This window comes from Tympanuchus pallidicinctus, unplaced genomic scaffold (genome assembly GCF_026119805.1).
Source record: "Tympanuchus pallidicinctus isolate F22 unplaced genomic scaffold, pur_lepc_1.0 scaffold7, whole genome shotgun sequence".
Classification (NCBI taxonomy): Eukaryota; Metazoa; Chordata; class Aves; order Galliformes; family Phasianidae; genus Tympanuchus; species Tympanuchus pallidicinctus.
In genome coordinates this window covers 8,047,018-8,073,248 of record NW_026294791.1, presented here as the reverse complement: position 1 = coordinate 8,073,248, position 26,231 = coordinate 8,047,018, and the positions used below count along the sequence as shown (strand labels likewise).

General features: G+C 45.2%; 2 protein-coding genes across 2 annotated transcripts; one reads left to right on the top strand and one right to left on the bottom strand.

The window, feature by feature from the left end:
* Positions 1–19: 19 nt before the first annotated feature.
* EFCAB14 (EF-hand calcium binding domain 14) lies at positions 20–15,823 on the bottom strand. The gene is made up of 11 exons (XM_052666001.1): positions 15,527–15,823; positions 15,218–15,366; positions 12,201–12,346; positions 10,229–10,327; positions 8,100–8,210; positions 7,223–7,288; positions 6,262–6,453; positions 5,990–6,070; positions 4,599–4,710; positions 3,864–3,995; positions 20–3,058 (listed from the first exon to the last, which is right to left on the bottom strand). Exons 1-11 carry the CDS (start codon positions 15,706–15,708, stop codon positions 2,883–2,885), a joined length of 1,446 nt encoding a protein of 481 aa, XP_052521961.1. The 5' UTR covers positions 15,709–15,823; the 3' UTR covers positions 20–2,882.
* A 1,365-nt stretch (positions 15,824–17,188) lies between these two features.
* LOC128072307 (cytochrome P450 4B1-like) lies at positions 17,189–25,721 on the top strand. The gene is made up of 12 exons (XM_052665962.1): positions 17,189–17,419; positions 20,294–20,438; positions 21,101–21,145; positions 21,455–21,582; positions 22,292–22,416; positions 22,742–22,893; positions 23,344–23,450; positions 23,844–24,034; positions 24,326–24,459; positions 24,551–24,615; positions 24,990–25,072; positions 25,227–25,721. Exons 1-12 carry the CDS (start codon positions 17,240–17,242, stop codon positions 25,393–25,395), a joined length of 1,524 nt encoding a protein of 507 aa, XP_052521922.1. The 5' UTR covers positions 17,189–17,239; the 3' UTR covers positions 25,396–25,721.
* Positions 25,722–26,231: the final 510 nt, after the last annotated feature.

The window sequence follows — 26,231 nt, the reverse complement described above, 5'->3', positions numbered from 1 at the left end:
CGAAAGAACGAGAGAGGCGAACGTTACGAATGAGCTTTTATTGAGATAAAGTTACATGAGAAAAGCGCGTGATGTTCGGGAGCTACAAGCCAGCTCGCACGGACCTGGGAAGCCGTCGTACGTTAGCGAAACGAGTACAGCACAGCAGCGAGCCTTCGGTAAACTCAGAATACAAAGCGGTCCCTAATGGGAGTCACCAAAAAATAACAACGCAAGGTGGAAATGACACCGAGCATCAGAGCATAGGAGCCGCACGGCGCCCCCGCTGCAGCCTGGGCACGGCCATCCCGCAGCACCAGCACGGCTGCACCCCAGTGGCAGTGCTTGTGGCCTCCACGCCAACGTGAGCTCACCTTGCTTGTCCTCAGAGTCCCAAATCAGCCCCAGAGTGCTCTCTGCTGCCATCATCTCATTGATCTCTCCAAACTTAATGATTCTCTGATTTCACCTCTTGGTTTCAGCCATCTCCCCTAGGACTTGCAGCCAAGGGCAGGCTGTGCCACTGGGCTCCCACGCAAACATCCCACCATATCCTCACAGATCTGGACAAACACATTCACCATCCCTCACTTATGCCTTCTGCCACGAGCACACAAGAGCAGAGGAAGCACATGGGATAGAGATCAGAGGCACAGCAGAAGACCTGCAGGGATCACAGCAGTGCTCCAAGGCTGCAACAAAGAGCTACTAGCAAGCCTAGGCCAAACAGAAGCTACTGCTGCACTCCTACATGGTCAGATTTTGTTAAACTCCAAGCTAAGTCCATCCTACACGGCAACAACAACAGCAACCAGTCGCACTCCGGACATTCATGTTAAGCAGCACCACAGACAGCTGTGCCTTAATGCCAACAGGTTACCAACAGAGCTCCTTGGCTGCAGACAGAGGACACTGCCATCTCATGCTATTCTCAACAAGCTCTAGTTAAAAACTTCACTATTGCTGTTGAAAAGCCTTCAGAAAGTAAAGCATACGGTAACAAAACACCAGTAGGTTCACGTGGCAATACAATAATTCCTTAAATTTTAAGGTAAATTCCGTACAAATTATACTTCCAAAAATATTTTGCAAACTCTGGCATATGGCTATGATACAGTATGTACAAATAAAATACCAGAATGGTTACATTTTATTGCTAGGGTTTTATTATTGTTATTTGGTTAAGGAATTATACGGAAGTGTATAAAAGGGTGCAGGAAGCAGCAAGAAGCAAATATTGGCTTCTTGGCCTCTTAAAGCCAAGGTTGGTTGGATTTGTTCTGAAACACTGAGCTTTAAAATGTCACATCAAAAGCATCTCCTTACTGGGTCATGTCTGCATTACCCAAATAGGAGAGAAGAGCAGTGAGAGAAGCCTAGGCAATGGGTAAAAGGGTTTCATTTTGCACATTCCTCCACTGATACATACTTCCAGAATACAATTATTCACACAGCTATAAACATCCATAAAATTCAACAGCTATGAACTGACTTCCACATAAAACTGATGTTTCGGTGAGGCGGGTACATTCAATTCACTAATCATGCAAAAAAACCTCCCAACAAGATTAGTGATTTGTGATCAGAATCATCTGATTTGGCCCTGACCTGGCCTGCAAGATAACACCTCCTGCAAAAGTATTTTGTCACGTTCCAGGAGATTACAAACATGCTTGGTGTTTAGCATAAACATAACTTTAAGTTCCTCTGTACCAAGGAAACCTCACCCACAAAGCACCTGTCAGCAGAGACCGCTGATGCAACCGCCTGCCCTGCCTTTTCAATCCTTCTGTCGAGAAGACAAAGGTTAAGGTACCAAGAAGCAATCACATGCATGTTAACCAGGAAAAAAAAAACAAAAACAAATTCTACTTTAGCCTTCCCCACCTGCTCACAATCCTACTGACAAGGAGCTTTAAATCAGGGCACTTTATCAGTGACCTCAACAACAGTGGGTGAAAGAAGCCAGCAGCATCAGCAAACCTGATCACAAGGTCTGCAGTAATCAGCCAGCATGACTCAGTGCACCTCTACCTGCACAGAGAGCAGGGCTGGAGCTATTGGGCTGCCCAGCAGGCTGCACTGCAGGCTTTTTACCTCTTCAGTATCTGTTAAAGTTCTTCAGTAGCTTTTTTCTTTTTCAAACCAGTTAGGCTCATCTTAGAAAATGTAATCTGGATGCAATACAGCAAAGCTAAAAGAATGCTGAAGTGAAAACCCAAGCACTTGGTAGGTAATTGCTCCTGTAGGCTTATGATATAAAAACACATTCAACTCTTCCCTCTGAAAGTAAGTCCTGCTATAGATGTGCATGGCTCCTCTTTCCTTCCTTCCTCTGCCTAACTCCAAACTCATCCATGGATATGCTGAGTTAAAACTAGAATTCAGCTGAAGCTCTCAACCACTCCTTTTAGGCTCTCATTATAAACAGTTCACTGCCAACACAACCCCTGACACTAACTTCTCCTTAAATATGCATAATTTAAGCTATTTCAGATATTTACAAGCAGAGAAAGCCCATCTTTACAAGACAGATTTCTTTCTGCTTTACTTAAAGTGCAGCTCTCTAATTTAAGGCAAATTTCAGTGAAATATAAAACCATAGTTTTATTTTTATATGTACACATTTTAAATTAAAAACAAGAACTCCCTCGGAAAGAAAGACCAGCAAGTGCTTCTAAACAAGTTTGGGAATTTTCTGGATTGTAATACAGTCCCAATATGATGCCATATTGACATCTAAACCTGTAAATTTCTTTTCAATAAATGCAAACGAAAGAAGAGATGTCAATGTGTACAAACCAAAGGTCAATAAAACACTGGGAAAGTGCAGTTTTTTCATGTCCCGTAGTTTCCTTTAGCTACAGTAGCTTTCCTCAACATCACATCCCTAAACCTCTATCCTATACACCCAAAGCTAATCTCAGTTCTTCTAATGAGTATTTCTCATCACCATCTGTGTCAAATTTCTTAAAGATCTGTGAGTCTTGGGCTGCAGAACCCAGCAGCTTTTGAAGATCTTCAAATGACAGTTTTCCATCAGCATCTTCATGTGCTTTGTCAAACAAATCCTGAAGATCTGCAAAAAGAACAGTGACTTAGAAGTAATCCTTTGAAGCACACAGGAACAAGTTACTCTACCAGTTTTACTGCACTACGTGTTACCACCTAGTCATTAAGTACATAAAGCATCTCTAAATGTGTAGTTTGCCTTCTGTGCTGTCAATAAGTTCAGGAGGAAAAAGAAAAACCACAAAACACGACCATCAACATTTCTTCAGTCTTAAAAAAAATCAAAATGAAATCCCTATTTCTGGCCACAGCTAATGGCCCATTCTACCACTACCAACTGCATACAGACGCAGCTATCTTTCACAGAAGCAGGCTCTGAATGACTGTTGCTATACGAACAGCACTGATCATATAAAGGGAAGTGTCCATTCACTTTCTGATGCAAAGCAATGCCCTTTCAGTAGCTGAAGAGACAGAACAGCAAGATCTAGAAACCATTCATTCCGCCAGGCAGCGCCCTCTTAAAGAGAGAAGGAAAAGAAGAAGAAAAAAAGGACAAAGACCAACAACAGACACATTCACACCTAACTCCTTTTCCTTCAGCATCCTAATTCTGACCTTGCCTACTCTCCCAGCCTCTTGGGCGTTTGACACAATACTTAACGAGCTCAAAACAAACAACTGACTCTAATGAACACATCTGATTAAACCTCTGCTGCTTGTTACATCTACGGTTCTCAAGCTTTTCAACTTGCCAAACTTATCACAGAATATCCAGACATTGCCATAACTGCAGTTACACTTAACGCCTCCCAAACATTTACATGAAAGATTTAGAAGAAGGAAAGGTCAGCCAGGAGAGGACAACACACCTTCTATGCTGGAAACTCCTGGTAAGGACAGATGTCTCAGCTGTCTGTTCTTCTCTGTGCTGTCATCAGCTGACCTTGAACCCAGCCTTGAAAGGTCTGTGGGCTTTGTCATAGTACTAGGACTACTTTCAACTGTTGCAAAACAATTTCTATTAGTCTTGTTAGTTTCCCAGAATTATAGTTAGCAGAAACAAACAAAAATTCCAGAACTAATATTTTTTTGCACACAGATGCTGTATTGGATAAGAATGGTGCAAAACTGTTTCAGAATACAGCAATGTTATGCACTTTTACTAAGAACTGGAAGAACAGAAGAAAGAAAACCTGATTTTTGGAGAGCTATCCAGCTTTCAGCTTTCATGCTGTACTTGGAAAAAGCATATTTGTAAACATCACACACAGAACGACTGGTTGGCAAATGCTTTTCACTTCCCATTCCAGAAGCATTGAGCAAGCTTTAGTAATTGAATCTACATCTGCCTGCTTGGGTTGCTTTCCCCACTTCCTCCCTCCTCAAGGGATGCATCATTATCTCCTCCCATAACAGCAACTGTCATCTTCAAACTTTTATATTCATACATCATTTTCCATGTCTAAGAGTTGCTTTCTGGGACTTCAGCTGAACTGATCTCCAAAAATTTCAAGGAAACATTATTCACCTTCATTACTTCCTCTTTTAGTTACGGAGAGAACATCCATTCATTTTTAGAGGCTACTGTTGCACAAGTCCCTTACCATTCTCTGATGTCTCAATGGGTCCGTCGTCATCTGGCCTACTTGCACGAGCATTGAGTAGCTGAAGCTTCTCCCTTAGATTTAATTCCTGAGAATCTCTGGTTCCTGCTTCCTGTATGCAGAAAAGAATTTTGTTACAAAATACCCCTTCAACACATGGAGAAGATTAGGGCAAGAGTTAGTTTAAAGTATCCAAGTACTTCTGAATTACTTTGTGCCTTCCAGGCTGACCAAGTTTTAAATTATTAACAAGATTAAAAATTAAAAAAATTTATAAAATATCTATGGGAACACGTGAGGACTAAATTCATATCATCTATAACAAGACAACAGAACCAAAACCTAAACCCCAAAAGAAGACAAGTATTTTGCCTATTTTCAAAACAAGGTGACATTTAATTTCCATATTTCTTATATATTTCTTATATAATTAGGTGCAATACAGAAAAACGGTACTATAAAAAGTTAACATGTACTTGGAATGAACATTTCTACATGAATTGAAATAACTAATTGTTTCAAATGTTTACAGCAGCACTGACTGCCTTACGGCTGACACTACTACACTGTGTCAAGCATGTCTTTTACATCTTTATCTCTTCTGTTCTTTTCATTACAAAGTTCCAGATCACAGCATTTCAAGTCTGATTTGACAGCACAGCCAGGTCACTCATCTGTCTTCTTACCAGAAAATGGAAACTAACCTTAACAGCACCACCCCTCAACTCCAACCCAAAACTTCACTCTTCCATTAAGTCTGTTAAACCACATCACAGCCAGTCATTACATTGTCCACTAGCACAGAGTTCCCCTAAGTCATGTTTTGGCTGCTGGCTCCTGAGGCTACTGATCTGAAGTCAGAGGACTGGGCAAACTTGGGCATCACTGTCTTCTTGAATTTCCTTCCCATTATCCTTTCATATTTCCCCTATGCTGAATTATGCTTATCAAGATTAAACATAAGCCCAAGAAAATTTTCACATGCAGGTAAATGCTGTAACACCACTCATAGCACAAAGCCACAATAATTGCACCAGCTGTGCTGAAAGCATAGCAGTGGGAATTCAAATTAAGGCAGTTACCGAAGTCTCTCAGTGCAACAGACAATGGTCTGAACCTCCCTAAACTTTCAGCTGCATGAAAGGATATTACAGCAGCTCTGCCATGTTATTCCATACATAATCAAAATGGCAAGACTTTGAACTCCAACTTGTTTTCCATCCTAATTCATTTCCTTTCCCCAGCATGGGGTAGGTAAGCTGTCCTTCTATGCTGTACTTGTAAAAGAAACCAGATCAGATAACCCTGCTTGCAGATCTTCTCTCAAAACATGACTGTAAGACAATAACAGGGTCTACTAACCCAGTGTAGTTTCTGTTTCCTTACTTTACCTTCAGTTCTTTATTTGAATGTGTTTCATTATCTGGTTGATCTTCTTTTTCCACTTTTAGAGAGGTAGTTGTATCATTCCCCTACAGTGAAAGGGGAGGAAAGCTGAGTATATTCATGTACTTACTGTTTTCTGTAACAAAGCTTTTTTCTTCCAAGTTTGCTAGGCATAAAGCCTCCGACATTTTATTTTCACTTTAGTTAGACCTTAAGAAGCAGTATATGTGCTATGCAGGACAAACTGAGATTAGCAGACACCCACAGTCATGCTTACCAGACCAGTAGACAAGTTGTTTCTTTTGTCCAGCTTATTCACAGCAACAGGAGTGTTTTCCAAGAGCATAACCCTCTGGCTGAGGTTACCAATGGCTGAATCCACATTTAGAAGCTTGATGTCATTCAACTTCTGGCTTGTCACTACAGTATTATTTAGCTCCTCCAAAGCTGCGTGGAATATCTGGCTTTCCTGAAATATAAAACCAAGAGATGTTGGTTTACTTGACTTCTGCAGCACTACAACAACATGGTGGCTGACCCAGTTTAACCAGGCACACTTCAGGCTGCCTCACCACGGAAACACTGGCAACATTCAAGAGAAGCTTCCACAAAGTTTGACTGAGATTTTCCTCAAGGCTAACCTCTTTGTTGCTACTGCAATCAATTCAGTTATGCCAGCAAACACACAAAGCCTATTCATCTCATCTTCCAGAGCAAGCTTAGTAACTGCACCAATTATTTCTCCCCAAAAAAGCAGGTACTAGGCACATTTATACACTTTTGAGGAATATATTAATTATATTGAATATATTCGATATCATTACATTACAAACTATTTGAGGTGAGCATGGATACTTTTTTTTTTAAATCCCCTCTTTGCACACATCATTATTTCAAGGGTGACTCAACACACGCCACTCCTAGACTTGCTCAGATTGGCAAATGCCTGCCATAAAATCCATTCAATAAAAAGCTTTTAAATCATTTACATGAGCAAAGTATGCCGTAATTTGTTTGATATTGATTTTTACTTTTCACTTAGTTAATACACACACAGGAAGTGCTTTCAGGCTACAATACTTTCATGTTTGCACATGCACAGAAGTAAACTACAGTAATATTATCTTGCACTTGGTTCTGACATATGACATTTGTGTTTTGCCTTCATAAAAACCATACTTTTTTCATATACTACTACATGGCTGTATCAATATTCTTTATGCAAGGGAGAAAAATACCTGTTTGCAATTTTCTGTCTGATTTTTCTCAGTCGTTGGCAGAGCAGTGGACTGTTTCAGTTCCTTCTAAAGAAAGAAGCAGAAAGGGATGACCGTAACAAATACTAAGCTCTTAAGAACTGGCAGATTACAACTAAAGACATTTTGTGATAGTTATTGTTGCTCATGTCTGTTGTGTGTTCAGTATTTTAACTAGGCTAATACAACAGAAGGTCAAATGTGTTGTTTTTAATTAAACCCCTCCAAATTGACTCTTCTCCTTTAAAGAAGTATTAAGGCACACATTTCACCACTGCCACAGTCACATCCACTAAGTTTTTGCAGCACTCACTAATTAGTTTAATAAGATGTAGAATGAGAATATTCACAGATAAAATATAATTTAAAGTAGTGTTGTACTGCACTGAAAAACTATTTATTTGCTGTTTTTCCACTAGAAGAGAGGTCAGCATAAATACAGCAAGCAATTTCTGCTAAGGATGATCAATAACCTCATCCTTGCCCATATCTTTAATTCAACCAGCAGATCATCTCAACAGTTTCACTTGCAGGACTCAGTGCAGTTACCATAAGCAGCATTCTGCATCACAAAAAGCAGACAGTTCCAAGGCTCTACAACTTTAGAGTAGCAGAATGCAAAAACCTACAGGACAGAAAGTATAGCATTGATCAATTGTGGCACCAGAAAAAACACATGCTTGGTATCATACAGGAGATGCTACGCAAGGATGAGCAGTGTGTTAATGTATCAACTGGCATCTACTGAGACTTGGAAAGTGTTCTGAAGACATAAGGTAAGAACTTCACAGAGCTCTTATGCTCTGTGAATGAGGCAGGTAAACTCAGAACACACCCTGTTAAACCAGTACAAATTTACCACATCATTCTGGAGCATTTCGATGGATTTCTTGTATTCTTCAATAGCTGTCTGTATGTTTTCAACGTCGTGAGAAACACTGGTCAGAGTGCTGCCTATGGTCGCTACGGTCTGAAAGAAAGGAGACAAAAATCTCAGCAAAAATCCCATGTCTCAATGCCCTGAACCCAATGTTTAGTTGACGAAGCAGCAGGCAGTCTGCCACAGACACAACCTCCTCTGCAAACAAAACAGCAACTATGCCCATGGCATCTCGGCCAAAAAGTTACACACCCTACACCGTGACACGCAAAGAAACCACAACTACAGCCTTCCGGTTCCCAAAGCAATGCAAACATTTTGGCATTAAAAAAAATAAGCCCTGATATAAAGGCATTTTTCTTCCTCTCTGCATGAAGTATCAGTATTAAACACACAGGTGCTGACACTGTGTGTTCACCCTGCCCTAATCAGCTTTCAGGCTGTTCAGGGGATGCGCCACAAACCGCAGAACTGCTCTGCTGAAGGTTGCTAACCTGCTTTCCAAGCCAGCATTGTCTTTTTTTTTTTAATGGAAGAAGAGCACTGAAGCATCACAAAAATCCCCATGAGTTCTGTGGGTCAGCCTATGTGCTGTGACACCACTGCTGCTCCTGATGCTGCACCCTCATTCTTTCCTTCTCTTATAGGCAGGTGACCCAAACGCAGCTGGGCACAAGATGTTGGGCAGAACATTTTCTCTGCACTCACCAAAAGCTGGGCTCCCCCACCTACACCCAAAGCTCTTCTGACAGAAGCTATTCCATCATCCAGAGCAGCTTCACCCAGCTATGGCATCCCCCAGAAGCTACAGCATCAGCCAGGGTTCTAAAAGAAGCCTGAGTCTTGAAATTCATTTCTTTTCATTGGCATGATACTGGGAAAAAAAACCCACCAACATTAACACTGTTGCATTTAGGCATCAGAATAGCTTTTCAACACTCACAGTATACTTCTTAGAAGGCTTCCAGGTTGTTTTTTATTACAACAACAACCTTGTAAAACATACATGCAAGAAAGATGGCATCAAAAGAGGAAAGGAAACAGATGCCACATCTGACACCTTCCTTCTTTCAATAGGAGAGACTGAAATGAACTCTGGATGTTTCTGACACTCTCTTTCATTTTCACAAGGTATGACAAAGCAGACTTATCTCAACACAAAAAAAAAGCCTGGCTGCTCAGCAGATCACTGCAAGATGAAATCTGTTGGCCTTAAAACTCTGCACTGATAGTACTGTTGTTAAGTGCAGCAAGATAACACCAAAGTTACTACATAAATTATGTGCAGGATCTAAACTCTACTTCTGTATGACTTATGACACAGTGGAAATCCAGCATGCTTGTAACAGCTCTATAGTCCTCCCAGAAAAAGAAATCCTAGCAGCCTGGTCAACCAAACCACAGCGCTTGCTTTACGTATTCGCTCATTGATTACATGATAACTTAGTAGGAATAGGAAATGAGAAATGGAAACCTATAGAAGCCACAAGGAGAACTGGACTGACAACTGGCTTTAGCAATAAATATTTGTATTGGGCTAAGTAACAGAAGTGCTGTGGGAGACTCAGGTAAGTTTTGACAAGCCTTTCTTTAACCACAATGAATGGGCCAGTAGAGAAGGCTCAAGCTATGGGGCACAGAAAAACATCGTATTAAAAGAGGTCATTTTGTATGCTTGTGTCACTTATTTGAGCTTGTCTCTCAAGGAATTGTCAGGAAACATTCCAGTACAATGTATGCTTTGCTGTGCACGTACTGCAAAACTGCAGACAGACCAGTATCTTACATGACATTAGGAGGATCAGCAGCCTGAAGAAAAGCAATCTCCAAGTGAAAGAAGTGACAACATGAGGATAATCAGAAACATATGGATTTCCAAAAAGGTAGAGCCAAGACCTTCATTTGTCATTGTTTTTTTAAACATCTGCAACACATTATCTTAGGACCATACACTATCAATTACATGAGCTGCAATGTAAAAGCAGTAGAGAAACCACTATTTCACAGGTACTGTTCAGGTAGATCCTGCTGTTCTCTGTGTCCCCAAGAGCCCAGCAGCAGGCCAGCACTGCAGGAGGCACTTAGCAACACACAGCTATGGTACTTGCCTTCTGCAGTTTCTCTACTGTGACAGGAAGAGAAATCAAATCAGAAGCAGACTTCACGTTGGTTTTGAGATGATTTACTGTTGAGGTCAATAGCGATATCTACAAAGAGGAATGTTTACAATCAGTCAGCATAACCCTGATTATGAACTTCCACATAACTAAGGACTTCACTTTTAACCCTGATTATGAACTTCCACATAATTAAGGACTTCACCTTTAACACTAGATAGAACTAAAAATATATTTACATACATGCAGACACAAAACAATCTTGTTTCTAGGTGAGGAGTCCTGTCTAGGCTATGCTAAAAATTATCTGCCTCTTGGAATAGAAGCAAGAAGTTCGTTTTTCAAACTGAATGACAAACATGCGGCACCCTCTACCCATTTTATATTCATCCCCTCATTGACAGGTTGCTGCTGAAGGAAGATTGTTATTTTTTCTTTATTGCACAAGAAGCCTTTACAAAGAGGAAACACTCATCTAGTTCTGCATTTAGCAATCACAAACCTGCCCAACAAAACCATGCAACTTCTCCAGATGAGTGATGGACAAAGAATGTGCACATATCATTAACACATTCAGTCAAGAAGTGGTTTCTCTCAACTGTTTCACCCAGATGACAAGCATTCTATAAGTCTTCAAGACAAGATATTCATTCCAATCAAAAGGCTGTGAAACTACAAGTGATCACAAGCTGGTCCTTTATTGCTGGCATTACCATTTTAAGATCAATCTGTAGCCCCCAGTAGCTGAAACAAATGAAGAATCAGTTTCCTCATATTGGAGAATTGAAAAGTAGAGCACATAAAACCCACTTTCTTCTAGCTATGAAAAGGAGTTGTTTTGCATGCTGATAAAAGGGACAAGATCCTATCTTTAAAATAGGCCAACCTTGACCAGCTGGTGTGCAGGCTCTAGCCTCACAGCTGTGGACATTGGCTGAAATAATTCCCAGCAGTGCATCCCAACAATTCATGGAAAAACAACTACTGAATTCTGGCCAAGACTGTGACCAGACCCCAAAGTAATGTAAGGGCCTGCAGGAACCATGTCCCAAGTATATCTCTAACAACAAGAAGCAGATAATAGCCTCCTGAAAGTCCCATTAAGCACCTAAACATCTGTGGATAACACGTATTGTCAGGTGCCAAAGAAAGCAAGTTGAGTTTTCAGATGTGTTTATGCACTTCCCACTCCTAAGCTCTCCATCACTGCACGGGGATGAAAACAGCCCATCTGAGCAGGCATCCCAATGGTCTTTAAAAAGGAAAAGAAAGCAACAGTAAAAGAAAGTACTTCTGGATACCACTAACTGTGAGCAGTCATGAACTGTCACTAAACTCTCAGGCAAGAACTTCAGTAAGAGCCTTCCTGGATGATTTGTTTGAAGTGAGCTAATACATCAGCTAAGGAAACAGCTTTCTGTTAAGTGGCTTAGTTCTACCAGAGTAAACAGAGCTAAGATTTACTCCAGCTCAGATTCCAAGTGAGTATTAGCAGATTTTGCATTCACAAGACACCAATGCTTTCTCTATAGCAAGATCAACTCACACTGATGTGAATTAACTTCCCTCTATGCACACAAAATGCTTGGAGATACTCTCCTTAAATCCGAAATATCAGATCTGTCCTGGTAAACACACAGTTATTTGGCAAGAAAATAAATAAATGCACAGTTCTCAGTTTTTGTTTTTTTTTTAAAAGTCTGCCACAAGCCTCCCCATCAGTTGCATAACTTTTCCTCTTTGCCATAAGTCTCCAGTCTAACTGGATGTTCTGTCTTCTTTTGGCTCAGTATTAATACACTATTTAACTTTAGGAGTTCAGCATCTGGCCACAGAAGTCCTTAGAGAATGGCTCAGCACTGCACTAAATGAGCTTTTTTATTTTTCCTGCTAGCAGGTTTACATTTTCTGTAAACACAACATTCAATTGATTTTTCAGAATTCAGCACTTAGTTCTCCTCACCTGTTTGTTGATCTCTGTGATATTTATCCAAACTTTACCCAGCCCCAGTTCTCCAGTCTCAATTTGCTCCAGTTGCTTTTGCTGCTGCACCAAATCTTCATTCAGTTTAGGAATTTCTTGGAAGGATGTCTTTTGATTAGATTCCACTAGACAGACAAACAAAAAAATAAAACTTAGGTATCCAAGTAAATAATGACCAACAGGTGAGGAACAAACAAGCAGAAACATCCACAGTAGTTTAAGGCAGCAGTAACAGTTTCTACATGAGTTTATTGCCACTTCTGTACTAAATATCTGCTTGAAACAGCAGCTCACATCTGTAGAGAAAACCCAACAACACCTTACTGAATGTAAGGCTTTGCAATAGTCCTGTCACCTCGGCAAACTTCAACAGGTCTTTTTTTAGTGCTGTTATTTGGCACTGCTATGAGAGGAAGATAGAAAATAATAACAACAGTAAACACAAACTATCAACATCACTAGGGCAAAAGAGACATGTGAAATGAAACTCAGTGCCCCACATAAAGAGGTCAGTGGTGATGCACTGAATTCCAAAGAGATCAACGTGATTACAGTTCTTCCACATGACAACAAGACCACTGAGAAAAACGGATAAGCTTACACACCAATATCTGTCAGTAAACAAATCAACAGACACATGCCTTGGAAATAAAGTCAGTCATCACTGCATTTAATAACAGAGAAGGGGAAAACGTGGCTCAGATGAATTCTAGTGAGCCTCAGAAATGCAGCTCTTCCAGGTGTGCAGTGACTAAGCTGTTTAGCTGCAAGTGCTATTAGGCAACCCTAAATCCTCAGGTATGAGAAACAAGAAAGCAAAGCTTTTGAGATGGGGATGACAGGATTCTGCACAACCAGCACCTCTGCTCTGCAACGCTCCAGCACCAACTGCCATCTTCCAGAGCCCAGACTGCTGACAGCACTGAGACCTGATAGTGTGTTTCAGGATGAATTTCCACGTGGGAAATTCCATAGGGCAAAACCCTTCAAGAGTGCTCGTTGCCCACAGAGTGGATGCCTAATTACACAGAACGTGTGCATTTTCTAAAAGCCACTTCTCTTAAAGCAAGTTCTGAAGTCATTTCTAGGAACAGAGTAACCTGCACTGATAGCCCAAGATTCAAATAATGCTTCTGGTTACAAAGTCCTTTACAGGTGTGTTTCAGCCAAATCAAACTCAGGGCTGCTTGTGCATTTGCATACCTTAATGCGATTACATGGCACTGAATCAGATGTCTCCTCACATGAGAGGCTCTTGTGAACAGTTTACTTTCCATTTTCCTACTCTCTCTGTGTACAGCAAAACTGCATTTAAGACTTCTCTACAGTGCTAAGAAGGTTAGATATGGGCCTGCATGACTTCCCTCCTCCTTCCACCCACCTGTTCCACCAAAGCAGAGTTTATCTTTTGGAACCAGGTTATTCTTGCTGTCCATCTTTCTGTTGTTGCTGTTCTGGATTTTAATGATGCCTCTCTCATCCAGCTTCTAGGGATGCTACTTCAGCAACAAGGAAATGCAGGACTGTTTTATCACTACATGCAGGATAATGTGCTGTTTTTCTATCAGAGCTATTAAGGAGAGAACAAGCACACCTGTGGCAGCCAGACAGCGTGCCCGAAGCGAACAACTGCTTTAACAATGATGCCTGTGTACAACAGGAATGATGAAACTTCACTACACCAAAGCCAACAGATGGCATCATATGGAACTTTTACTGCTAGTACACACCATGGCTTCAAGTATATCAGTGCATGAAGACCAGCAGTTAGCTTACCCAGAACAGGACAAAACCTGGCTCAGCATGCTTAGAGCGTAGAGCCACGAGGCAGTGCTAGCCAGCCAGAAGACTCCAGCTTGGCAGACAGTTCAGCAATCAGCTCCTCCCCACCTTGCAGCAACTTTACACACCCAACAGGAAGCCCCAGACACCCACAGCTGAGAACTTCTCAAAGAACAGCAAGCACACTTCCTCAGTATCTGTTTCTACCATAAACAAATTAAGCTCTCTACTTGCCTCCAGCCTGAGCATCCTCAAACTTTTCAATTCAATTCCAAGAACTTTGGCCTTGTTTTTAAGATTGTCTTGAGCAAAAAAAAAAATAAAAAATAGAAATCCTAACAAAAAGACCAAAAGTTAAGGGGCAAAATCTGCACTGAACAAAGATACTCTTCAGGCAAAACTTCAAGCTTTGCTATCTTCTGCTCCTTTCACACAGCTCCTCTGCTTACTGCTGCCTTTTTCAATAGATGGCATTTTATACACTAGTAAAATAAGGTACCATGCTTTGTATCCAGAGGTAAGGCAAAGAGCACTTCAGGTAAACCTTGTCACTTCTTATACCTCAGCACTACAGCAGCAGTCACCGTACTGAAAATTTAAATGTTGACTTAAACAGAGGAAACTTGAGAAACTTCAAGTTACCTCCGGTCCAAAGTATCAAACGTGATAAAACCCCACACACAGCACACTAAGTTGCACAAACGTGGATTAATGAAAGCAGGATAAACACTCCAGAGATATATCAGAAAAACATAAAGCAGTGTTTAAATTGCAGTAACAGAACTGCAAGTATTAGACAATTAGAGAGCTCAAGATAAGAACACAAACCTCCATTATTTATTTTCTTTTGGGGGGTGAGGAGGGTGGGGAGAGGGTGAAGAAGGATCAAAATTCCCCAGGCTGCTTTCTTAGAACCTTCTGCAGCAGTGGCTTCAGAAGGGAGCACTGCCAAACCCCAAGTAGGACTTTCAGAAGCTTTCAGAAGCTTGTATGTACAAGCAGCTGTGTCCCTCTTCCCTGGCAGGTACCAGCAGTAAGAACAACGCCACATCCTTAGGCTTGCTCAGCCTCCAGTTATCTTGGGTTCAGACGACTCCTCCAGTCACGGCAGTGTGTCAGCTTTGTGCCTACAGGTGCAGAGCGAGCAGGCGGGCAGACAGAGCTCTCCATGCTACCCAAAGCAAACAGGCAGCAGTGCAGCCACACGTACTTACTGGTTCGGAACTTTTCCTTAATCACATCCAGGTCCTCCTTGAGAGCCACCTGCATCCAGACCAGGCCCACACACGCCACCACGCAGGCGGCCAGAATGACAAAAGCACAGAGCGGGTAACAGAACTTGCAGCAGCGTATGTAGTCCGCCCTGGGGAAAGCAGACAAGCGCTCTAAGATCACCAGTCCAACCTCACCCCTCCATTGCCCAGCGCCCGCCTCCTCAGTGCCGCATGCCCACGGTCCCCGATCACCCCATAGGGCCGGTGACCCCACGGCGGCTCAGCCCTCGGCCGAAGCCCCGCTCTCACTTGGCGCAGCGGCCCCGTCCCCCCACCGTCGCGAACTCGTCCTCCTCGGAGCTGGACTCGGAGTCGGATGCGGGCGGTTCGGTGCGCAGCAGCCGATGCCCGGAGCCCTTCTTGGCGGGCTTCTTCCTGCGGCCGTCGGCTGCCAGGCCGATGAGGGCGTTCAGCTCCTTGCGCTTCTTCATCCTCTTGTGCGGCGTGGGGGGCGGCGGAGCGGCCGGCGGCTGCCCCTCGCTGCCTCCTCCTCCTCCTTCCGCCGCCGCGGCCCCCGCCGCCTCCGCGCCCCGACTCGCCAGCTCAGCGGGGCCCCGCCGCGGCTACAGGCGCTGCGCGGGGCCGCCGCTGCTCCCCCGCCGGCCCCGCGGAGCCGCGTCCCGGTCCCCCGCCCGCGCCATGGCAGCCGCCGGCGCCGCCGCGGCCCGCCCCTCGCCCGCCAGCAAGCCGCGCTCCCGTTGGGCGGCGGAACCCGCCCCGCCTCTCCGCTGGGGTGGAAGTGGTGTGGGGGGATGAAGGTTCGAATCCCGCCTCCGCCAGGAGCAACTCGTCGCCTGCAGAGCCGCTGAGGGGATAGCGGTGGGAAACACCTGGGGTTCGAATCCCGGCTCCTCCACGGCGGCCCTGCTGTTGTAGAGGCAGCCCCTTACAGCATCCATTGAGCGGGTGTTCCCTACAAACAGCGCTTGTGGGCACAGTGAAATATTACTTTGATGCCAATATAGCTTTATATTTGATGCTCTCATCCTATTACTCTCTACAGCTCTGTGAAAGAAGGTTGTGATGAGGTGGACATCAGCCTCTTCTCCCACGTAGCTGTGAGAGGATGAGAGGTGAAGTTCTGGTTGTATAGAAAGAAAATTTCCTTCTGAGAAAGAGCAGTGATGCAGTGGCACAGCTGCACAGGCAGGTCACCGTCCCTGGAGGTGCCCCAGAACCGTGACAATGTGGCACTGAAGGACATGGGACAGTGGTTAGACTTGGTGTTCTCAGAGGACTTTTCCAACCTTAATGATTCTATGTTTCTCTGTACTAAACAATCCCAGTTCTGCACAGCATCCCCTCATGTCCGCCTCTGGTGCCCGTTGTTTGTCCCCATGAAGCCACACAGGAGCGGTCCCCAAAGCCTGGTGGTACCACTGTGTGCAAATTGCTGCAGGAACGCCCGGCCATCGCTCAGCCCATGGCTTTGGGCATTGCTTTCTGTCTGTGACTTGCCCTCTGACAGAATTTGTCCGTCCCTTGCCAAGCTCACTATGGAGAATGCACCTCCACATTTTGTCCTAAGGGTTTTCAAGCTACAGCTTAAAATTATAGCTCAGGTCGCAGAGGGAGTCACACTACGAGAGCATCACTGGAGTGAAGCCTTGAAATTCTACACACATTATTTTTTGCCAAATATCCACGTCGAGTCTCCCGAGAAGAAAACTGAATTAACTGGGGCAATTAGGAACACATATACACACACACAGAGGTGACAGGAGGCAACCCGAGGCGGATCCCCGGCAGCTCCGTGCTTTTCCCCTCCTCCCTCAGTGCCCAGCACCGCCCGCGCTCCTCCTCCCGTTCTGCCCGATCCCCGGCGCCGGGCAGGGCTGGATGCTCCGCTCTCAATAAGCGCTGCCGTGATTCGGCGGCCGCTCGTACCGCGAGCCCGGCCCCTCCGCCCTGCATTGGCCGCCGGCGGGGATAAGAGCGGCGGTGCCCGCGGGTACCGCAAGGATGAAGGCGTCCTGGTTCGGCGTGGATGTGGCTCGGGTGCTGCACTTAGCCGCCGTCTTCTGCCTGACGTGCGTGCTACTGAAGGCCATCCAGCTGTACCACCGGCGGCGGGAGCTGCTGCGGGCTCTGTCCGCCTTCCCCGGGCACCCCACGCACTGGCTGCTCGGACACGTTCAGGAGGTGCGGCGGGGCGAGGGTGGGCTCTGCGGGAGGAGGTGACGCATGGGGGTGATGTGTGGGAGGACCGTTTTCTCCCCGTGCCTTTTCTCTGCTGGGAGCGGCGTGTGGATGCGATGGGAAAAGATGCGATAGGTTGGCAAGGAGAGGAGACGGGATTTAAGGCTTTATTGAGGTTGATTTGACATCTTGGCTAACTACACGCATGTATATGAAAAAAAAAGTCATGCTTGGAGTGCATGGCTGTACCTCAAGCTATGCATTTTTCCATGCAGATCAGCTTGGCTGTTGGTTGCTGGCAGCTTTGTGAGCTGGGCAGTGTGAAAGGCTTTTTAATTAAAGCAAAAATGGAAAAGCTTTTGAATTTGTGCTGGAAGCGCTCAAAGCCCCATCCAGCCTGGCCTTGAGCAGCCTGTTCTAGTGGAATGCATCCTGGCCCTGATGGTCTTTAAGATCACTTCCACCCCAAGCTGTGCTGTGATTCTAAAAGCATGCTGACCCCTCAACTGGGCTCTGCTGATCCCCTGCCCTGGCACATTAAATAACAAGCAACCCAAAGAGCAAGGCGGAAAAATTGGTGAAAAGGTTCAGCCAGATAGGAGACCTCTGAGTGACCACATCCACACTGCAGTCTTTCTGTGTCTGACAGTACGAATGAGCTCTTGGCAATACAAGCATGAGGCCAGGACAGCTTGGGGGGTTGTTGCAGTGCCAGTTAGACTTTAAAACTGCAATTAAACAGAGCATGTTCATCAGATTCTCAGCTGTGCCAGACTGTACTGGGGTGGAACTCTTTGATGCTGATCACTGGCACCCAGCAATCGTTAGGTTGTTTTTAGTTTACCTTTCACCTTGGACAAAGGTAACCTTTTATGTTGGGCATGCTTCTGTTGTTGAAGGAGAGTTCTGTTAGTTTTACTCAGCGCTGCTAACTTTGCTAGAAGCCAGCAGTTGTGAGCCAGGAAGGAAGCTGTCAGTGCCCTGGACAAGTGCTGAAAGTAACATCTGTAGGTGTCTTGATGGAGGATGTCTAGCAGCTGTATTCAGGGGAGCACGGAGAGCTCCTATTTCCATCTAGCTCTGTCTCAGTGCATCACCATGGCTATTAAAACCCAGAGCATTGGTTCCTGGCTACCCTTCCTCATGGGCTCAGCTCCTGGAGAGCAGAGGGAGGTGGCCCAGGAGGGCTCAGTCCCTCAGCAGCCTCTCATGTGCATCTTGCCTGTTTCAGCATCCGGTGGAGGATGCCTATTTTTGACCAAGAGTGGGGCAGCTCAGTGCTCAGATTTCAGCTCCTGTATTTCCTCTGCTTCATTTGTTATCAGTGTGTGGTCATTAAAAGTCCCCTTAGGCACCTCTTCCCAGATGCTTTTAATGCTGGATCCATTCCAAAGCTTGCATTTCGATGTGAGATCATGCTATTGCTTATCTTCCTTAGAAGAGCTGGGGTTATACTTTCCCCTCAAAACACCCAAGGGAGGAAGAAACAGAAGTGCTGTTTTGTATTTTTTTGTTGTTGCTGTTGTTTTTTTACCCAAAGCCTTGTATCTGCAGCTCTGGTAAAGAAGCAGGAGCTGTCAGTGGATGTTCCTCTCTGTCTTTCTTTGATAACCACAGCAGAACTAGAGGTCATGGCCTTAAGTTTCTTCAGGGGAGGTTCAGGTTAGATATTAGAAAAAATATCTTTTCAGAAAGAGAGGTGATGCAGTGGCACAGCTGTCCAGGGAGGTGGTGGGGTCACCGTCCCTAGAGGTGTCCAAGAACCACGGGGTTGTGGCACTGAGGGATGTGGTCAGGGCATGTTGGGGTGAGGCTGAACTGGATGATCTCCAACCTCAGTGATTCTTCGATAGCCTCTCCTTGCACACGAACTCATTTGCCTTCTGCTCTGGGATTACTCCCTGTGGCAAAGATCAAACTGGGTGCCAATGCTCTAAAGGTGCAGTGACTGTTGCTGGCTCTTAAGCCATCTGGAAAAGCCAAGCACAGTGAGACTTATTGCTGCCCCAGTTTCTTCCAGCATGTTTATGTTTTCTGTTATTGCACCAACAGGAGGAAACACAGGCACCATGCCAAGTCCCCTCTCTGCTGACATTGTCTAAGGTATAGCCTGGTGGGGGCTTGGCTGCTGCCGGACCCTCTGGGACAATGCTGGGGCACAAATACCAACTTGAGAAATGCTAGCCAAGCAAATAGCTGAGCCAAGAGAAGTCAGCACTAAGGGAACTGAGCAAACATTCACTCAATTCAGTAAATAGGGTGACATTTCAGTTCATTTCTACGCTGCTATCGAATTTGTTGTGCTTCAGCAGCTACCGTTTCAGCCCTAGCTCACCAAAATCCTTCCCTCCGCATTGTCATAGCTGGACTAGGTTTGTGCATGAGTTAGCAGCTTTGGCAGAGCAGTTTTTGTTTAAAGAAAAGGCAGTTTGTACATGTGGACTTTTTGGTCTCTGCTTGTGACTCTTTGCACTAACCCATCTAACCAGTTTGTTGCTTGTTGCCTGTTTTATATACAGTAAAATTGGCTGTAAAAGCAATAAAACAATCAGTGCTTTCAAAGAGGGAAGTGCCGAGTACCACTGCTACAAGTATCAACATCCATGCATGCAGCAATAAGCAGTGTGCACTTCTGCCCATAAGGGTGTTCTCCTTGACTAAGATCAATTGATAAGGAATAATTATTTTATATGATGGTTGAAAGTAATAAGCACCTTTACTTCTCCTGCCCTGCAAACCCAGGGCAGCTCCTTGTTGATGATAGCTTGGCTTTGTGAAACACAAAGATCTTCAGCTTTTGAAAACAGCTGCTAAGGAGATTTTGTGTTTTCACCAAACCTGAGCATTCTGTCTCTTTTCCCTTCTCCACAACTACAGTTTCTCAGTGAAGAAGAAATTCTGGAAAAGGCAGAGGCCTGGGCACTGAAGTACCAATATGCCCACCCTGTCTGGTTTGGGAGTTTCTCAGCTTTCCTGGTGGTCTCCAACCCTGAATATGCCAAAGCCATTTTTGCCAGAGGAGGTAAGAGGCAGTGGTTCAACTGTGGAGCAGCAGCCACAGACTGCAGCTTTCCCATGCCAGGATGGCAATTCTCAGCAAGGCAAGGTGTCACAAACAGGTCGTATTAGAGAAACCAACTTTGGGTTATTTTACAGAGAGAACTGGCTGCTGTGTGCTCCAGGCATGCAGCTGCATGGCCCACTGAGGGCTGCAAGGGACCAAGGGTCCTCGAAATCTACTAGCAGATCTATCTTCATTGAGTCCTCCTTGAAAAGCTCCCTTCTCAGAGCCTAATCTCAGCAAGGAGAAGGCAGCTCAGAGCTTTGGTGTCGGCTCAGTCCCATTGAGCTGTTGGTTTGGTGAATTCAGTGAGAAAGGTGCTCAACAGTGTGTCTGAGAGGGTTAATCATTTACCCTGCAAAATGCCCATTTGACTTTGGACTACCAGTACTTTTGTTTACTCCAGTCTGAGCATCTGCATTTATACATTGTCTCACAACCAGGCCCAACAGTATTTTGCTGTGAAATAGTGGTCAGTTCTGCGAGGGTGCCACTAGCTCAGTTTCTATACCCAACCAAAAGCAATACCCCAGGGTGAGCTTTCAGGTGCCAACCAGTGGAGTGATGCTGGTAAAATGTTTACCATTTCTTTCTCTTTCTCTTCTCCCCTCTTTCCTTTACAGATCCCAAGGATAACCTCAGCTATAAGCACCTTATCCCATGGATTGGTAAGTATTCCCAGGCCCTTGCCTACTGGGAACTATACTGAAGTTAGTTGGGAACACGTTATAAATAAGCAGCATTGCACTTGTTCCTTCCAAAAAATGTCCTGAATTTATTCTGCTTATTGGAAAAGGTGCTAAATAATGCTGGTTTTTGTGATTTTAAATTAAAGTTCAAACATAGCCACTCATTCAAATGAGAATTGCTTACGTCTGGAGGTGACCTCAACCTCTGGAAATGATCTATTGAGGCAGATCTGGTTGTGTTGTGTCTGCAGAAGCCATTCTCCTTGTTCACTGATTGTATTTCCAAAGGGAAGGGCTTGCTGATCCTCCACGGGCCCAAATGGCACCAACATCGGAAGCTCCTAACACCAGGCTTTCATTACGACGTCTTGAAGCCTTATGTAGCCCTCATGGCAGAGTCTACCAATGTGATGCTGGTAGGGGCAGTGTCTGTACCTCTCTCTGTCCTATGTTATCACCCATGATCCTGAATGTAAACATGAAATAAGAGCCTAGATGCAGTGTCCTGGCTGCTAATGCCTGCAAAGATGAGCTGTGACTTGGGCAAGGAGCTGGAGGCCAGTTGTGTCAGCCGGTTCCACTAGGTGGCAATCTGTACCAAAGACAAAAATCCGTCCACATAAGCACTGTTCCCAGCCTGGTTTCATGCTGTGAGAGTTCAGGTGCATCCATGCTCCTTTCTCTTTTCCTTTTCTCAGCTTTTTGGTCACCAGTTCCTTATGGTTCCAGAAGGAAAGAGGATCCAAATAATTTTGCAGCACTTATGATTTCTCTTAGGATACCATGTGGGAAGAATTGAGCAAGAGCCTCCTGTATTTTATGCTGAAAAAACATAGTGGAACAGAAATCATGAGATGCAGGAAAAGCCTTGATTGGAAGCTTGCATCCTAGGCACTACAGTCTTATGTTCTTGAGAGATAAAGAAAAAAGAGGCTGGGGAAACCTGGTGCCAGCACGCATTGTTCTGGCTGCTGGTTCCCTTCAATGGACTTTTGACTGCAATTAAGAAATCCTCTTAACTTCTCCCTTCCTTCAGGACACATCCCATGCTGAGCACTTGCTTACTGGGAAGGTGAGTGCAGAACTGTGCTTTGCATTCTCATTTCTGTCTCCTTTCCCCACTAGGATAATTGGGAAAAGGTGATCACAAATGGGAAACCAGTGGAGCTCTTTCAGCATGTCAGCTTGATGACTCTCGACAGCATCATGAAATGTGCCTTCAGCTACCACAGCGACTGCCAAACCAACAGGTCAGTGCCCAAGCCCTGGCTGAAAGTTTGCAGCTCAGAGAGAAAGCAGGCAAACTGCTTGTCGAAACACACCCAAATTTAGGCTTTGACCTAAATAAACCTGACTCAAATTGCAGGGTCTGTTGGGCAAGCATTTGGTCAGTAGTAGTGCAGCAGCCTTCTTACAGAAGGCTTGCAGAATCCTTCCTGATGCCATTATTCCTTAATACTTGGTTAGTCGCTCCTGATGAACCCCAATGAGGCTGGGGACAGTGCAGACTCAGGCTGGTGCATAGTGCCCTCCCAGCGTATGCAGCTCTGTGAATAGGGATTCCCTTCTTTCCAGGCAAAACACCTACATCCAGGCTGTCTATGACCTGTGCCAGATGGTACACCAGCGGCTCCGCATCTTTCCCTACCACAATGACTTCATTTACTGGCTCAGCCCCCACGGATATCGGTTCAGGAAGATTTGCCAGCTTGCTCACGACCACACAGGTATGCATTGTCATTATCCTCTCCCAAAGTTTTCATATAGGGTGTCTGAAAGAGCCTTCAAGGAACAGAAGTGACCAAAGTGCTATGTCTGCCACATCTGCTGTCTCTAGCCTCTGGCCCAAAGAAACCTATCCAGAGCTGAGAATCAGGCATCCCCATGGGAGCTCTGTACATGAGTTACCTCCTTGCCCATACTATGATCCTGCAGACCAAGTGAGTTGTGGTGAACAAATAAGTTTGCGGAAAGGAATCTGCTATTGCAACAACAGCCACATGTATGTCACTTATTGTCATACTCCTGAAAAAGCAGAACTACCTGCACGTAGAAATACACGTCAGTGCATTAGGAGCAGGAAGGAAGCCACTTTCTTGGCCAGCTTTGTGTTCAGGAGGTGATTTCCAGACTCAGCATCTCCTGCCCTGCTGAGTCTTCTGCTCTTATTTACACAGACAAAGTGATCCAGGAGCGAAAGGAGTCCCTTAAAGATGAACGGGAGTTTGAGAAGATCAAGCAGAAGAGGCATTTGGACTTCCTGGACATTCTGCTCTGCGCCAAGGTGAGCAATGAGATGCATGCCTCATCACAGCTGAAGAGGACACATGCCATAGGGAGCAAAATCCAGTCCCTGTGGCAGTGCCACAAACTCACAGACATCCCCGGGGGCATTGTTTTACATCAGCTTAAAGCATCATGCCCAGTCCTACCCAGATGAGGAAGAATGGAGATGTCCCAGTGTTCAACCGCTGAGATGCTGGCACTGTCTGGGAAGGCAACCTGGAGAAGGATTTCACGGTCTTAATATAAGGGAGACAAAGGGTTTTACAAGCAAAAAAAAAAAAGTGGCCCTAAGTTCAGTCTATGGAGAGAATTATTCAAGGCCATCATCACCTCCCTTTGCAATGTCCCCTCCTGAGTTAAATGGGACCACTGAAGATGTCTCTGTTTTTAGGATGAGACCGGAGCTGGCTTGTCTGATGAAGACCTGCGTGCTGAAGTGGACACGTTCATGTTCGAGGGGCATGACACCACAGCCAGTGGGCTCTCATGGGTCCTGTACTGCCTGGCATCACACCCTGAGCACCAGGCACGGTGCAGGGAGGAGATCCAGAACATCCTGGGCAGTCGGAACATCATTCAGTGGTAAAGCTGCACATTTCCCCATTGCAATCATTCCTAAATGAGCAATGCCTTCAAGCCCTGGGAGCTGGAGTGTTAAGGGATTGTTTTTTTCCAGATAGCTGCATGCATGTTGTAGCCGTGGCTTTTTGTTTCACCATGATGTGTTTCATCATGTTGTCCATAATCTTGCTGAATGGCTATTCATGTTGTTGGGGCACCCAGCATGCAACAGCCCATGCTCCCTCCATGCCCCAGTCATTGCAAGGGGGGAGCAGGAGGGCACTTGCAGCTCAGCATCCCCTGCCTCTGCAGGGAAGACCTGGGGAAAATGACCTACAGCACCATGTGCATCAAGGAGAGCCTCCGCCTCTACCCCCCAGTGCCTGGTGTGTCCCGGCAGCTCAGCAAGCCCATCACCTTCCATGATGGTCGCACCCTGCCAGAAGGTCTGTGGATTCTGATTCTGCTCGACATTACAGCAGTAAAATTGTGTGTCTGTGCCACTGAGCCTTTTTCTTCTCCTCAACTACTTCACAGGCACTGTCACTGCAATAAGCATTTATCTCATTCACCGAAATCCCTCGGTGTGGAAGGATCCTTCGGTAAGTTTTGGTGCTCAAACAGTGGCATTTGTGCTGCCTCTGCATTGGGTGTAGCAATTAAATGCTTCAGGAAGCTTCTTGTAGTAGCAGGTATGAAGATGATTTTGCTTAGCTTGTAGGTGAAGAATTAAATTGCATCCATGCGCCACAGTTTCTTAGTTATAATCATTGCTCTGCCTGATTTGTGCTGGCTGTGCTGCTCCTTGGAAGCCAAGGGAGTCTGGCATACGAGTTCCAGTTCACCTGAAAGTCCATCTTCTCTCCAGTGGAGTTGTTCAGAAATTATGGGGTGTTGCACTTCTGAGGGTGCCAGTCACAGTACATTTGCTCCTTAAATAACTGTTTCTTTCTTGCTGTACATACTTCATTCCCAGGTGTTTGACCCACTGCGGTTTTCTCCAGAGAATGTATCTGGCAGGCACTCTCACGCCTATCTGCCTTTTGCTGCTGGATCGAGGTAAAACACTGGGCATGGGAAGAGCAGTGGGATGCAGAAATCTATGTCCCTGGAATGGCTTAGCCCAATGGAGCATGTGCCAAGGGCTCCTCCCTCCAGCCCCCTCGGTTGTCCCCTGCTCGTGTCCCCTGGGTGATTGCTGTCTTTATGTCAGGAACTGCATTGGGCAGCAGTTTGCCATGATTGAGATGAAGGTGGCCCTGGCGCTGATCCTGCTCCGCTTCGAGCTGTCCCCTGACCTCACCAATCCCCCCCGTAAGATACCTCAGATCATCCTTCGCTCCAAGAATGGCATTCACTTGTACTTAAAGAAAATCCATTGATGCTGGAAAATGGCCTGAGCATCAGTGGGAGGGACCAAACAGACCGAGACGAAATGTTTGCTTGGGATACAAGGTTCACAGCAGCTCAGGATATGAGGATTCCTCTGCTCCTGCATGGCTGCCAGCAGCCAAACTTGTCCCTGTGGGCACCCCAGTGCCTGCAGGTCAGCTCAGGGCTGATCTCACCTCACCTCTCTTCTCTCTCTCTCTCTCTCTCTATGCCTGATTGCACTCAATGCACTGGTTACAGCTTGGGCTTGGAACTTTTGCTCAAGCTGCAAAATATGATGTAATTTTTGCATTAATAAACCATTGATTCCTGTTAACAGCTGCTGTATTGAGTTTGGATTGCTAATGCTCACCAGCTCAGTCTCACCAGCCAACCCAGCATCTCATAGAATCATTAAGGTTGGAAAAAGACATCTAAGATCATCCAATCTTCAACCCATCCCTACCATGCCCTTTGATTGTATCCCTCACTGCCACAGCTCCACAGTTTCTGAACACCTCCAGAGATGGAGACCCCACCACCTACCTGAGCAGCTGTGCCAGCACATCAACATTCTTTCCAAGACAATATTTTTTTCCCTAATATCCAACCTGAACCAATGTTTTACAGAGGTTGTTAAGCATGGGACTGAAAGGTCCTCAATTTACTGCTGATAGGGGATGATGGAATAGAGAGAATACTTATTAAAAAAATCCACATGTTATGAAACTTGGAGAGTCTGCAAGCAATTTGAAGGATGGTATTAAGATTTGAAATAATCTCGATAAATTGGAGGAAGTGCTCAGGTGGTTAGGATGCAGCTCTGTAAGGGCACACACAAGGCACA

Bases quoted from the DNA above. Each gene is read 5' to 3' on its own strand.
- LOC128072307 (XM_052665962.1), top strand. From the start codon at position 17,240: ATGAAGGCGTCCTGGTTCGGCGTGGATGTGGCTCGGGTGCTGCACTTA. The intron at 20,439-21,100 runs GTAAGAGGCAGT...TTTCCTTTACAG, and splicing joins AGCCATTTTTGCCAGAGGAG to ATCCCAAGGATAACCTCAGC. The intron at 21,583-22,291 runs GTAGGGGCAGTG...TTTCCCCACTAG, and splicing joins AGTCTACCAATGTGATGCTG to GATAATTGGGAAAAGGTGAT.
- EFCAB14 (XM_052666001.1), bottom strand. From the start codon at position 15,708: ATGAAGAAGCGCAAGGAGCTGAACGCCCTCATCGGCCTGGCAGCCGAC. The intron at 12,347-15,217 runs GTAAGTACGTGT...TTGTCTGTCTAG, and splicing joins TAAGGAAAAGTTCCGAACCA to TGGAATCTAATCAAAAGACA. The intron at 7,289-8,099 runs GTAAATTTGTAC...TTCTTTCTTTAG, and splicing joins AAATGCTCCAGAATGATGTG to AAGGAACTGAAACAGTCCAC.